Source organism: Ovis canadensis, chromosome 6, assembly GCF_042477335.2.
Source record: "Ovis canadensis isolate MfBH-ARS-UI-01 breed Bighorn chromosome 6, ARS-UI_OviCan_v2, whole genome shotgun sequence".
Taxonomy (NCBI): Eukaryota; Metazoa; Chordata; class Mammalia; order Artiodactyla; family Bovidae; genus Ovis; species Ovis canadensis.
Window position 1 is genome coordinate 46,668,259 of NC_091250.1, and position 15,232 is coordinate 46,683,490.

Consider the following 15,232-nt stretch of genomic DNA (forward strand, 5'->3'; position numbering starts at 1 on the left):
TAAAATAAAGGTGACTAGAATATCTCAGAGTAATTTTTTTAAAATGTACTTCTCTGACAAAGTCATAATTATATTGTTCAACTTTTGTTTAAAAGACACTAAGATAATTTTCACATTCAAATTAATTTTATAATAAAATAAGACAATGAAATACTAATGATTACATTTAACCCATCAACGTCATGGAGACTGTCATCTGGGCAAAAATCATAATTAAAATAGATGTGTATACTTGATTTATTGGCTCAGTTTGCACTGTAATGAAATATCTAATGAGTTTTTAAAGCTCTGCCAAATTCTCCAATCCTTAAGACTAAAATAAGCTTCAATAATAATGTCTAGTTTACTAGACATTTGTACACTGCTCTTAATATGCCTTGTAATTTTCACTTGAGTATGACTGAGGGACGTAATTAAAATTTCAACTAATTCTCATAGGAATTTCTAAAAATAGTAGTTATGAAAACAAAGGTAAATGCTATTTGTTTCTGTTTGAAGTAGCTCACAGGTGTGTTAGCAAGCCTCTCTGATTAATAGGGAAGAAGTAAACTATAACATGCATTTTCCTTTTTTTTACCAAAATGTACATAATACTGACTTTCCTTTAGTAACTTTTAAGACGTTAAATTGCTCTTTAAACTAGTCTCATTCAAAATTCTAAAGTAACTGAAAGGAGAAGTTTAAAGTCCTACTAATTTTCCCAAAAGTTACATTTACTTTTTTACTAAAGCACTGTATATGCTAAACTCAAGTGGCCAAGTTTGCTTTTTAACTGCTATATAAAATAATCAACATAATATGAATGGCTAGTGAAAACAGTCTCTGTATTCAACTTTAAGAAAGGGGGCAAGATGCTTTAGGAGGTTTAAGTAGATAATCTCTAAATTCATGTCAAGACTAATTTAAACTATGCCAATTAATTAGTAGGGGAAATATGCTTTCTACATGCTAAGTTGTTGAATATTTTTCAAAGCATCTGGGACATATCACTCTGGTATAATTTACTTTTACTGTAAGATATGTGGGCAAGTGGTTACAGTGACTAAACACACTGGTGCAGATAATTGCATTCCTTATTAAATAAATCAGAATCTCAACAAGCCTGAGCAACCCAACTCTGCAACAACATAGGAGACCATTCAAGATTAAAAGAAAGAAGAAAAGGAAGAAAATAAGAACAAGAAAGCCCTTCAGCAAATACTTTAACAAATAAATCACTTAGGCAAAGCCAAACAAGTTTTGAAAGGGCCTGCTTTGACAGATGTTCTCTGTAAAAGCAAAAGCTTTAGGCAAAATGAATGTCTTTATTTATTTATTTTCAAACCCACAGAATATCAGTAATGTTGTTTCTTTATTTTACAAATATTTTAATTTTTAAAAAATTGCTATTTACAAGCCATTGTTCAGGGACCTTCCCCCACTGCCACTTCAAGATACTCATCAAGGGAACTTAGGTTCACACAGATTTGACCAAGTACAAAATTAATCACAAAGCAACTTTACTCCTTAAGTTAGAGAATAAAACTTAAAAACTTTATAAAGCATCAAGAGTTACTTCATATTCTAAAGCTATAAAAAATCATCTATATTGCTTTCACAGCAGGGCTTGTTTAGAATTCATGCTCGAAAAGCCCACATTTTCATAAAAGATAAAGCAAAATTTAAAAGACAAGAGTTCTTATTTTTTTCTGTATGAATAAGATTTGCTGAGTGTTGACATTTATAAAACTCAAAATACAGGTATTTTAGATAAAACTTGTTTACAGGAAATGAAATTCCAGAGAATGATCATGCAAAGTGTACTTACCAATGCTTATGCCTTCCCTTCACCTAACGCTTGAATTCTAGGCTTCCAAACACTTTTCTATCTTTCCACTTAAAAACGCTGCAGCCTGCTACACTCCATAAAATGGCCGCGTTGTTTAACCAAGAAAAGCATGTTAGAGATTGAGCTGTCACTTTCAAAAAGAAAAAGAAAATAAACAACTACTTCTTTTGTGGTGAAGCATAAAACACTTAGGCTGGCATTTTGAATCATGGAGCTCCCCTGGATGTTGCTATTGCTCTTCAAGTAGTTGTTGTAAAATTTCTGCCACATTCTTGCTTTCTGCATGGTGTCTCAGCAGTAACAGATCAGAACAGGCTAGCAAACAACTCCTTCCTTAATGGTAAGCTCTAATTTCTTCTTCTGCAGTGAAATGAACCAAGTTTCTATGCAAAAAAATGAGTGACAGTATGCCCAGCCAATCAGCTTAGGGTTTTTCAGGAAAATCACCCCCTAATTCATTCAAAATTAGGTCATATGACACTATTTGAAATACTATTGGCTTAGAATGGTAAGTAATGTTTGACTCTACACAGGATAAGGCCACCCATCTATGCTTCCCTAGGCTGAAGACACCTTGACTATGAACGGTACAGTGAAAACACACACACACTCACACAGGGGGAAAAAAAATGTAGCCTTACCAGAGCTTCCCAACTATTAAAGGGCCGGAGTTCTGTTATCTTCTGAGCCTTTTTCTGAGAACACTGAGGAATCAAAGTAAGTTCACCAATTGAAGCATCTTGAAGGAAGTGGAGGATTTTACCTTTATAGCCATCCTCCATCACTTCTTCACCACTACTATAGTCCTCGTCTAGCGAACTACCGACATCAGAACCTGAATCATATTCAGAGTCTTCAATAACTCTTTTAGGATTAAATACATTTTTTTTACGTTTCTTGTTAAAACCATTTTGTGGTTTCATGGAACATTTCTGTTTCAGTTTTGTTTTAGTTGCATTTTTAGGATAATTTTGACTTCTTGAAGAAACCTCTTTTCCATTTGGAAACTCACTCGGTGAAGCATATTGCATATCTGAGTACAAAGAAAGACAAAAATAACTATATTAGAAAGATATAAATTAAATATAAAGATATAAGACTTCATATAAGATGTAAGATTTCATATAAGAAAAATATTTAAAACAGTATTCATGTGTTTTTCAATGCAGAATTCAATTACAATTTATTGTTACATCTTGATTTGCCTTAAAGAGAAATACTGAAGTAGAGTATGAAATTATACAATGAATTATTAGTTTCAAAAACAGGTGATAACTTCTTAAAATGAATTAAATGTAAATCCTCATTTTCTATCAAAGATCCTGAGAATGTAAATGGCAGCTGCATATACATAAGACACCCACAATGGTATTTAGCAGCTCCATCCCCAGGCCAAAACTGATGGGTGTTAGAAAAACAATGCTCATCATAAATTAAAACTATCCATTTTATAATTAATTTTCCCATCACCTATCTCCACTATTCATCTTTACTAAAGATGGTTCTTTACTAAAGATAGGTTCATCTTTACTAAAAGTCATTTACATATATTATTAAAAAGCACCACTACTTTATCACTGATTAATCTGTTATAGTCCATGGATTTCTAAGATGTCTGTGATTGAAGGTACATTTATTTTACATACTAGTAAGAAATATGAACAATTAATCTATAATCATTATTTTATTATCTAGAATGCTTTACTTATTCAAAGAGCTTTGAGACTTGCACATTTTCATACATTCATTTTTGTACATGTATTAAAAGATAAGAAAAATAAATTGAATTTCTTCACATTCGTAATCCTTCTCTTCTGAATCTTATTTCAGACTCAGAGCTGATGATATTAGTGGCTTTCTTTTCTCCACACAATACCATTCTCTGTGCCATCAAGAGCACTTGTACAGCATTACCTAAAATAATTCATTAATAAAAACAACAGAAAACCTACAGCTATTGTGTTGGGATTTTTAAAAACTGGCTTTGTAATTAAGAAGAGCTAGTCTACTTGATTCCTACTTAAGAATGTTACTAAACATGTGTTGTTCAACTTCTCCCCACTATTTCCCTACCCTTACGTTCCTGAAGTTAAAAATATTCCACTATGGGATCAGTGAGTTTCTTCCATGCCAGCGACACTCACCTTATACTGATACTGATGCTTTTGAGATTCATATAGTGTAGGTGAGGACATCTATCTTACAATGATTACAAGGAATACAGGGAACTGGTTTCTAATATCTCTTGCAATCCCATTCTCTGGTTATTAACTAACAGGTTTACTATTTTCTTACATACTACAATATAATATATTGGGAAGTATGAATTTTCTATAATAATATAGAACAGATAATTACCTTGGTCTTCTGCAAATACTTTTAAAGATTCTAAAGCCTCTGTGTACATCCATTCATGTTCCTTGAGTACTTCCCTTAATTCCTAGGAATAAGTCATTGATCTTTTTATTAAAAATCTAGAATGACTTGTTGAAAAGAAAAGTTTTATACTTTAAAAAATAAATCACTTAAGAACTTAAAAGAATTCATATCTGATGATTTCACACTTGCTTTTATGTTGCTCTTTACAAATACTTTCTGTATATACAATTTCACTTCCATAAATATACAACAGTCTTTCTTCAAAGGGCAGGAAGCTTGACAGTTTTTGCATTTTTACTCTTGCTGTGGAGTACTCTGAACATCAGAATATCAAAAAATGTTTGCTCAGTTAAACTTCAACATGCAGTTAAGCTTTTTCATAAACTGTTAACTTCAAAATGTAATTTGAACATATGTAAAGAACCAGTATAGCAACAAGACTTTGCCTTTAGCTCATCAGAATTTAGCAGATGTGTGTATACCTGAATAAATCAATACAGGTATAAATGTATTCCCAATGTGAAACAAATAATGTGTTTCCAAGCACCATATGATAAAACAGAGGCTCTTTTAGTAATGGCATGCTTGGCATGGGTCTTTACTGACTCTGAAAGTATTTTTACTACCTAGCAAATAAACTAAAGATTATGGAATATCAAGGCACTAAAGTGGATATTACACTTTAAAATTCTTTACAAAAAAATCAAAGGTTGAGAATATGAAGAAAACTAAAAGAAGTTACTTGGGATTATAGATGACTTTGCATTTTATATATGAGTTGACAACTATTACTACAATTATATTTATGAAGCTTACATGATGTTATCATTATAATGTTGATATTATAGTATCAAATAAGGCAAATGAACAAGGTAAACAAGTTATACAAATATGTTTTATAATACTGATAAACAAGTTAAATTAAATATAATTAGAAAAATGCAAAAATCACTCTAAGCTTTTCATGCAGTTGACCTCAAAGACTATTTTGTAATACAAACAGCACACACTAATTAAATACCTATATATGAGTACTCACCTCTTTATCAAAATTGGGAAATTCCTTTTGTAATTTCAACACAATACTTTCCTGCTTTTCCCAGTTAGTGCTAGACTCTGCAGATTCATTTGACTCTTCTCCCTAATGGGGACAAAAGAAAAGAGAACCAATTTAAGAGATCATCAGGAAGAACAGTCTTAAGACAGTCACACTTGTATTTTGACTTGATTTGAAAGCTTTCACATTCCATTAAGAATTCAAAAATGCTTTTTTTTGTTCATGTGAAAGTTGACAAATTTACATCTTAAGAATAAAAATATTACTGGTTTAAGATCACTCAAAGACCCTGACTACATATCCAGTAACTCATACTTCACTCATATTGATACAATGCTCAAAATGAGAGATATTTGGTAAAACAACTAGAATGATACTAAAACTAACTTGAAATAATTCAGGTATAAATATTAACTGCTGAGTCACAACATAAAAGCGACACAGTTAACAGAGAAACTTGTATGTAACTAAATAATATATAAATTAAACATTAATTTGGGAGTAACTGGCTACTCATACACTATCTCTTTCCTCTGTCACTTAACTTCATTTGAAGAAACTGGTTCCACATTTAAATAAAAAACAAACAAACAAACAAACAAGATCTCTTGGGTTCACATATAGGAGAAATCTTGTATCTTGGTCAATCTAAAAGCACCTATTTACGTTGCTAAGAACTGTACCACATGCTCTACACACAAAAGAGAAAAAAGTAGTTTCACACTTTCTCTTCTACCTCCTTTCTTGTCCAACAACAGTGCTATTTTTTCTTTCATTACCTAACAGAGAAATATCTAAATTGTGAGCAATACCTCCCTCACAAACAGGAATAAGAGGAAGTTCCACTAGCTAGAGATATAAAATGCTAAGGAAGTTAGGAGTAGGAAGAAGAAAACTGGACATGTTTTTTGTAATAGTAATTGGCCTGTTTGGGCTGGAGCACAGAGACTATGGAAAGGCTATAAGGTTGAAAAATTAAACCAGAGCTCATACTGCTTAAGGCCTAGAATGCCAAACTGAGATCAGTCTTCATTCAGAAAGCAATGAGATTTTTGAGAAGGGGAATAATGAAACACCAATATTTGGAGAAAGCACTGAAAAGCTATCAAAAATTCATTCTGCCATCCTTGCTTTACAGATAAAGACACTAAAACTCCAAGAACAATCCTTTTAAAGGTCACAGATGGACAATGACCAGCTGGGGTACAAACAGAAACTTAGGTATTTAGATCAGTGTTTTTCCATTACCTAAGTGTTTCCTAAACTTTAGTTATTCCCACAGAACATTCATGATTTTAAATAAGTCAAATGTCATCAAAGGATGAAGGATAAACAAATCGTAATATGCATATAAAATAGAATATAACTCTGTCCTAAAAAAAGGGAGGGGGGAAATGAAGTACTTATGCATGCTACAACATAGATGAACCTCAAAAATATTAATCTAAGCAGACACAAAAGGTCACATATGATTACATTTATATGAAATCCTAAGACAAAAAGCCAACTGGTGGTTGCCAGAGGCTAGGGGGAGAAGAGAATGGGGAGAAACTGCTTAAGATATATAGCATGATATTACTGGGTGATAAAATATTTTGGAACTAGATAGAACTTATATTTGCAAAACATGGGGAATGTACTAAATGCCACTGAACTCTTAAAGGTTAATTTTATGCTATGTGAATCTCATCTAAAGAAAAAAGTTATTTGGAAAATAGTAATCAGTCAATCCTAGAGGAAATCAGTCCTGAATATTCATTGGAAGGACTGATGCTGAAGCTGAAACTCCCAATACTTTGGCCACCTGATGCAAAGAACTGACTCATCTGAAAAGACCCTGATGCTGGGAATGATTGAAGGCGGGAGGAGAAGGGGACGACAGAGGATGAGATGGTTGGATGGCATCACCGACTCAATGGACATGAGTTTCAAATAAGCTCCGGGACTTGGTGATGGACAGGGAAGCCCGGCATACAGCAGTCCATGGGGTGGCAAAGAGTCGGACACGACTGAGCGACTGAACTAAACTATCTTTTGGGAATTAAATATATTAAAGCACGTATTAAACATTCAGCAGGTTGTCTGTCTATCACTTGCTCTTTGATCTTGGACCCCACACTTCTGTCAGCTCTGCTACCCTGATGACTGAAAATACCTATGCAGTTCAGTGGTTATTCTGGAACTTCACAGAAGCCAGGTGATACATGAACTCTGGGCTCAAATCATATCAGTGGGCCCAAGAGTTATGAATCAATCCTGCAGTTACACTTCTAGTTTCAGAATGCAGAGTCAGAACTGACATATTTGGCACTGGCAGAAATTCCACATCAGCTCCTTGACCCATGGAGTAAGGGCCATAGCTGTAGAAAATACCAAATCTAAGGCCCTAGAACTGTCCCTCTGACAAAGTAGCCATACCATATCACTGAAGGAATTGCAGAGATTGGCACCACCATCCCAGATCCCAATGTAATGTGCCTCCTTGGCCTATACCAAAGCAAATGGGTCTTAGAGAATTATTTTAGATTATCATACGCAAACAACAGATGATGACCCCACATGCAGCTCCTATACCAAATGTATTTTTACTGGAGAAAATCAATGTTACTACACAATTATTAGTCTAGCAGTAATTAAGGAAGACAAGAAGCAGCTATTTTCACCTGGGCAGGGTAAGTGATGAAGGTGCAGGGTAAGTGATGAAAACACCTTCATGCTTTCAGGGCTATAAGTCTCAACTCTCTTTCAAAAATTATTACCTAAGGACTTTGATAGTTTTGCAGAGTCCACAGTGTATCACTTTGGTCCTCTACACTGAAGACATCACGTAAGTTGGACTTAACAAGGAGGAAGCAGTGGTGGTTTTTACATGGCCTTAGTAAGATATACACGTGCTAGAGCGGCAAATATGCTGAATGCTCAGGCTCTCAGTTATGTCTGACTCTTTGCAACTCCATAGACTACAGCCGGTCCAGGCTCCTCTGAATTTTTCAGGCAAGAATACTGAGCAGGTTGTCAAGTCCTACTCCAGGGGATCTTCCCAACCCAGGTACTGAACCCATGTCTCTTACATCTCCCAGAACTGCTAGGTGGATTTGTTACCATTGTGCCACCTGGGAAGCCTACCACCCTCAAATTCTGGGGTCCACCACTTTCATGAATTATATGGAGGTCCAACGTGAAGCATGCTACAAATTTTACTCTGAAAAGAAAAAACAAAAGACAAATGGCTGGACATTGCTGCCTCTGAGAAAGAGGTACAACACTTTAGTCGACCTCTTGGGATGCTGGAGGCAAGGTATACTTCAGTTCAGTGTATGCTACTCTGATCTGTTGATGAAGAAGCCGTAAGACTGTTAGTAATGGGGCCTAGATCAAGAGAAGGCTTTGGAGTAGGTCCAGGATGCAATGCAAGTGCTTTGCCACTTAGGTTTTGTGACCAGCGAGTAGACGCAGTGCTTATCAAAGAATCTGTGGCTCATGAGGACGCTGCATAAAGTCTCTGGCAATCCCCAAAGGAAAATCACAGCAGAGACCCATGTGGCTTCAAAGAAAGGTCATGTCCTCTTCTGCTGACAACTACAGTCTGTTCCACCATAACATGACACATCCATTTCCAAAAATTATTGCACCATGCAAAATCATGAAAATAAAAAGCCACTGGGCTAAGGAAAATTGTGTTAGAGGTATCACGTTCAAGAACTTCATTAGTTCAGTTCAGTTGCTCAGTCGTGTCCAACTCTTTGGGACCCCATGAATCACAGCACGCCAGGCCTCCCTGTCCATCACCAACTCCCAGAGTTCACTCAGACTCACGTCCATCGAGTCAGTGATGCATCCAGCCATCTCATCCTCTGTCGTCCCCGTCTCCTCCTGCCCCCAATCCCTCCCAGCATCAGAGTCTTTTCCAATAAGTCAACTCTTTGCATGAGGTGGCCAAAGTACTGGAGTTTCAGCTTCAGCAGCATTCCTTCCAAAGAAATCCCAGGGCTGATCTCCTTCAGAATGGACTGGTTGGATCTCCTTGCAGTCCAAGGGACTCTCAAGAGTCTTCTCCAACATTATAGTTCAAAAGCATAAATTCTTCAGCGCTCAGCCTTCTTCACAGTCCAACTCTCACATCCATACATGACCACTGGAAAAACCAAAGCCTTGACTAGATGGACCTTAGTCGGAAAAGTAATGTCTCTGCTTTTGCATATGCTATCTAGGTTGGTCATAACTTTTCTTCCAAGGAGTAAGCGTCTTTTAATCTCATGACTGCAGTCACCATCTGCAGTGATTTTGGAGCCGAAAAAAATAAAGTCTGACACTGTTTCCCCATCTATTTCCCATGAAGTGATGGGACCGGATGCCATGATCTTCATTTTCTGAATGTTGAGCTTTAAGCCAACTTCTTCACTCTCCACTTTCACTTTCATCAAAAGGCTTTTTAGTTCCTCTTCACTTTCTGCCATAAGGGTGGTGTCATCTGGATATCTAAGGTTATTGATATTTCTCCCAGCAATCTTGATTCCAGCTTGTGTTTCTTCCAGTCCAGCGTTTCTCATGATGTACTCTGCATAGAAGTTAAATAAGCAGGGTGACAATATACAGCCTTGACGTACTCCTTTTCCTATTTGAAACCAGTCTGTTGTTCCATGTCCAGTTCTAACTGTTGCTTCCTGACCTGCATACAGATTTCTCAAGAGGCAGGTCAGGTGGTCTGGTATTAGTGACCCATTAAAAAAACAGAAGGAAATCTTAAAAGAAGGATAGTGCATTTTTACACATCAAATGATTAAGAAATGCATAAATACTCCAATAAATATGAACTCAAGTCTGCTTGGAATGTGAGCATTGGAATGGCTATAGCTTATGAGTTACTATGAAATAGTAAATGAAGAGTTATATGAAAATGAGCAGCAATGGAAAGATAATGCATCACTGTCCTTGTGTCATCTCTAGTGTATGGCTGAAAATATAAACATTATGTTAAAAATAAGCAAATAAATAAAATCAATAAATGTCAGCTACTTTACTAGCCTCCTGTTCTCATATTAAAAGTGCCTGGAAGGTTGAAGATTCAATTGCATGCCATGTACAACTCTCCTACTATGTTCAGCATTAAAACCAAACTTGTATCTTCCCATCAGCACAATTATTTTCAGTGGCGTTTAGAGTGCCAGCTAACACTGCTACTCTGCCACGACCTAGCTTGTTGAATTTCACTGTCACTGTCCTCAACATCATCTGCACCCACATGGCATCAGCAGGTTTTTGGTGAGATAAAAAGGTTGGGACCCTAGCTCCTCAATATCCTCATTTTCTATCTCCTCAAATCCAATCTGTTTTCCTAAACTAACACTTGTGAATTTAAAACATTTCTCTGAGGGTTCAAGTTCTTCAAAACCACAAGTCACTGTGAAGAAAAATTTTCCACAATACATAATGCAAACACTCTTTTGTCATCAGTCTAGGCTTCTAAAAATGGTGGCAATGACTACTCCAAAGTTAAGTTTCTCAAACTTCTAAAACCATATTTGCATCCTCACCTTCAATTACAGTAATTAGTATCTTAAATGCTCACTTTAAATAGTAAGTCATAAATGCTGCTAACACATTTTTACTAAAAGACTGTATTAGAGAATGGTTTTTGGAGGCAAACGAAAAAAAACTGGGGTTGAGTTCAGCTTCTGTAGAGGGACAGGCTTGATGAATTATAAAAATTTTAAAAGCTAAGTGTTTTCATTTGGGTCCTATTTTTGCAATAATTCTCCATAGCAGAGAAGAATTAAGTAAATATATCAATGCAGATTTGGCCGGTCCATCCATTTTTGCTGCAGCTAGTCCATGGGTCTTTAAGAGTTGGATACAACTGAGCGACTTCATTTTCACTTTTCACTTCCATGCACTGGAGAAGGAAATGGCAATCCACTCCAGTGTTCTTGCCTGGAGAATCCCAGAGATGGGGGAGCCTGGTGGGCTGCCATCTATGGGGTCACACAGAGTCGGACACAACTGAAGTGACTTAGCAGCAGCATAGTGAACTCCAAGACTGACTTGAACAGTTCTCTTAAGAGGTTCTGTTTGTTAAGTGATAAACTACCCTGGGCTTCCCTGGTGGCTCAGTGGTAAAGAATCTGCCTGCCAACGCAAAAGACTTGGGTTAGATCCCTCGGTTGGGACGATTCCCTGGAGAAGGACCTGGCAACCCAATCTACTATTCTTGCCTGGGAAATCCTATGGACAGAGGAGCCTGGTGGGCTCCAGTCCACAGGGTTACAAAAGAGTTGACACAACTGGCAGCTAAACACCAATAACAAAACTGCCACTGTCTTCAGCTCCAAATCGCTATCTGGAGTTGGTGCTGAACACTACAATACTGGTACTTCCAAAGCTTTAAATTCTAGAGTACATTTTCTATCTTTCAGGTTTGAGTCTTTTGATGCATGTGTTCATTAACAGATACCCGTTTCATCAAAATTAAGAATTTAATTCAATATACAGCTGCCTTGCCAGTTTACTGCTGCACCACTGTTATAAAATTATTTTGCAGTTTCCTCATCTGCATTCATCACTTGGTGTGACAGCTGATGGCCTCAGAATTTGTAACATCATTTAAAAATACTACAGCAACCACTACTGACACAAAGAGAAGGCAGCATATGGTGATTTCCTATTTAAGATCTTTATAGGCACATATAAAGGTACACATGAAAATGGCTGTTTTGGATTTTTTCATCCTTTGGTTTTTAATCCAGATGTTGAATCATTTTCCCTTTCATTTCTTCATGCTTCTTTTTACTGACTTCATAGCATTTTAAGGTGGCCCAACCACATAACTTTCATTATTTGTGGCACTCTGATGGTCCACAATGTGGATTCCTTTATGCCTGTATCTACCACATGTTCTCATTTCTTTCCAAACATTTGTTTCAAGCCTCTCCTCAATACCTTCACTTTTCTTATACATTGCTGGTATTTATTTCTCTTTTTTTGGGCCATATCCCACAGCATGTGGGATCTTAGTTTCCTGATCAGGGAATGCACCTGTGTCCCCTGACTGGGGGAGTGTGCAGTCTTAACCACTGGACAACTAGGGAAGTCCCTGCTTGGTATTTCAGAACCACAATGTTTAAATATGTTTGAGATGTTGAATGAGTGCTTTCTTCAAATAGAATACTTCACAAATGTGAAAGAAGAGAAAAACACAAACTTGTAAACTGATCTTTGTGAAACAATTCTTGGCTTGAAAGGGGGCGGTCTTGACAAGACCAAATGGCTGACATGGAGTATCAAGTGGCCATGAGATGGGAGCTGTTATGTGACCTGTTGTGTGATCTACCAAGACTGTATCAGAGCATGAGCAGCAGCATCCCATCCTCAAGCAGAAAAGGTGATGGTGTATTTGAGACTGTACTTAGGCAGGTTCAGGAAGCACAAATAAGCTCCATGTACAGGTGTCTAATTCTGCTTTACTGTTGCCCCTCCATCAACAACATCTATTGCACTATGGGAAATTCTTGATGTTCAGATAAAGTGGGAGAAAAATCTTGAAATTATTTTACAAAGAGTTTACATAACTCTTAGTTAGAACCAGCTGAAAGTGAACAATGTAACAAAATTCTACTTACGACAGCAGTGCTGTACACAACTTTGGGTAGTAAAACTTACTGTCCATTTTATATAGAAAGAGATGGCCAGAGTACAGATAAATGGATGTATCATGGACAGTAGCTCAGCAGAAGAACAAGAGTGGAAGATCAGTGACCAGAAGTCTGGGGAGGAGGTGCACTATAGAAGTTTTTCTGAGAACAAAATATAAGGATAAGAGCATCCCATACGAATGCTCAGCAAAGGATGTCTAATGCATAGGAAGGAGCTTTTAATAATCATGGGGACAAGATGCTTCATCCTGGGAACCAAAATAAGATCCCAGCCACTTGGATGCATGCTCAATGTGCCTATACACAAGCGACCACGGCAACATGGACTGAGTCTGCGCAGGCACATCAACAAGACTTTCTCAAACCAAGATTTACCTGGCTATGGCTACTGCTGAGTATTTGACCTGCTAGGAGCAGAGGCCACCAATGAATTCCCATGACAGTGAGACCCATTCCTAGAGAGATTCAGTCAACTGTCTGGTGGCAAGTTGATGACATTTAATCCCTTTCATCATGAAAGGGACACTAATAAGAAATGTACTGTGAGTATGGATTAGCCTTTCCTACCCACCTGGATTTGGCAACAGCAGTTATGAACTATGTCCCTCCAAAGTCTTCTGCTGAATAATCCCCAGTCCTTCAGAATATGACCTCAACTGAAGACTGGCTCTAAGTAATTATTACTGAGGTAATCAAGCTAAAATGAGGTCATTAGGGTGGGCCCTAATCCAATGAAGAAGAGGAAATGTGGAGAGAGACAAGCACACGGGGAGCATACACTGTAAAGATAAGGCAGAGGTCTATAGGTCAAGGAACACCAAAGACTGCCAGCAAACCACCAGAAGCTAGTCACAGAGGGATGTAACAGCCTTTAGAAGGAAGCAACCCTCCTGATATCTTGATCTTGGACTTCTAATTTCCAGAACTGTGAGATAATATATTTCTGTTGTTTAAGCCACTCAGTTTGTGGTCCTTTGTTACACTGCCCCTAGGAACCCAAAGGCATCACATACAGATATATAAAAAGCTTAATCGATTGCTGTGACACAGCAATCAATGTTTCTGACCAGGGGAGCCAATTTCACTGCAAGAAAAGTACATCAAGGGATTCATACCCAATGGAATTCACTGATCTTACCATGTGTCTCAATGCCTAGATGCAGCTGGCTTACAGAGCAGTGGTATCACTTAATGAAAATTTAGAATGTGCATTTGTTGATAACACCCCACAAAGCTAACATGCTATTCAACAGACGTAAAAGCAAAGTGAATGCTTTGAATCAGCCATCAGTAAATATTATGCTATTTCTTCCATGGCCATTATACACAGGTTTATAAACTAAAATGTGGGCCTACTCTCTTATACTAGTGGTTATTCAAACCTAAAACTCAGAATTTTTACTTCCTACCAAGGGAAGAATACTTCTTTGGAGGGATACAACAGCTGTCCCATTAAACTAGGGTGGAGACTAAATCAGGCAAAGAAAGGGGTTACTGTGCTAACTGGGGTGACTGACTTTGATCACCAAAAGAAACTGTGCTGTCATGAATGCAGACACGGAAGACTATGTCTAGACTCACTGGGATGGCTCTTAGTAGATCTATTTCAAAGTTAACAGAAAACCACAATAACCCAGTCAAAGCATAACTAATATTATTTTTAGATAAGCAGTTAAATATCAAAGGCGTCATCTATAGGAATTATAAGTAATTGTCACTGAGGAGTTTGAAGTGGTGCTGGTGGTAGTAACAGCTGTTTGATGCAAACGTTGTACAACTATATGTATATACATATACAGTTTACAAGATAAAATTTAAAGTATATTTTCCCCCAAAGTCACTCTACTGCACCACTGGAATATTTTTTAAATCAGTTTTATAATTCAGAGATAAGCAGTTAATACTGCTGTGTGAGAGAAGACTGATTCATTGAGCTGTATTTTTGTAAATTCCGATTCAACACAGTCTGTGCTTAAGTAGCTAATTTTGACGCTGCAATTCAAATGTAACTCACATGATCCAATCTCTTCTTTTTCATAGATTGATCATCATTAAATTCATCTTCCTCGAATGGCTCTGAAGAAGAAGATAATTTTCTTTTCCTGGGTCCACCACCTTCTAAAACAGACAAGGACATGCAAAGTTCACACTGATACAGTGTAAGAATCATTAATGTAAAAAAAAAAAGGGCAAACTACACTTAACAGACAGTTCTCTTGATATCAGGACAATATTATTTCTTCTACATATGACTACATTCAATGAATGTTGACAGCATTGAAGGAAAAATAAAGAGAGATCCTTTTCAGACTTTCAAAA

The 15,232-nt window shown here is 36.9% G+C and overlaps 1 protein-coding gene across 4 annotated transcripts in view; it reads right to left on the reverse strand.

Moving 5' to 3' along the window:
- SMARCAD1 (SNF2 related chromatin remodeling ATPase with DExD box 1) overlaps positions 1 to 15,232 on the reverse strand; it is a 90,049-nt gene that overhangs the window by 26,889 nt on the left and 47,928 nt on the right. For 2 of the 4 annotated variants that reach the window (XM_069593661.1, XM_069593662.1), the window contains exons 6-9: positions 14,928 to 15,031; positions 5,247 to 5,348; positions 4,187 to 4,268; positions 2,470 to 2,861 (exon numbers count right to left, since the gene is read on the reverse strand). In XM_069593661.1, the coding sequence (XP_069449762.1) occupies positions 2,470 to 2,861; positions 4,187 to 4,268; positions 5,247 to 5,348; positions 14,928 to 15,031 (680 nt within the window). The remainder of the gene's footprint in view (positions 1 to 2,469; positions 2,862 to 4,186; positions 4,269 to 5,246; positions 5,349 to 14,927; positions 15,032 to 15,232) is intronic. The other 2 variants (XM_069593663.1, XM_069593664.1) reach the window with 1 other exon arrangement.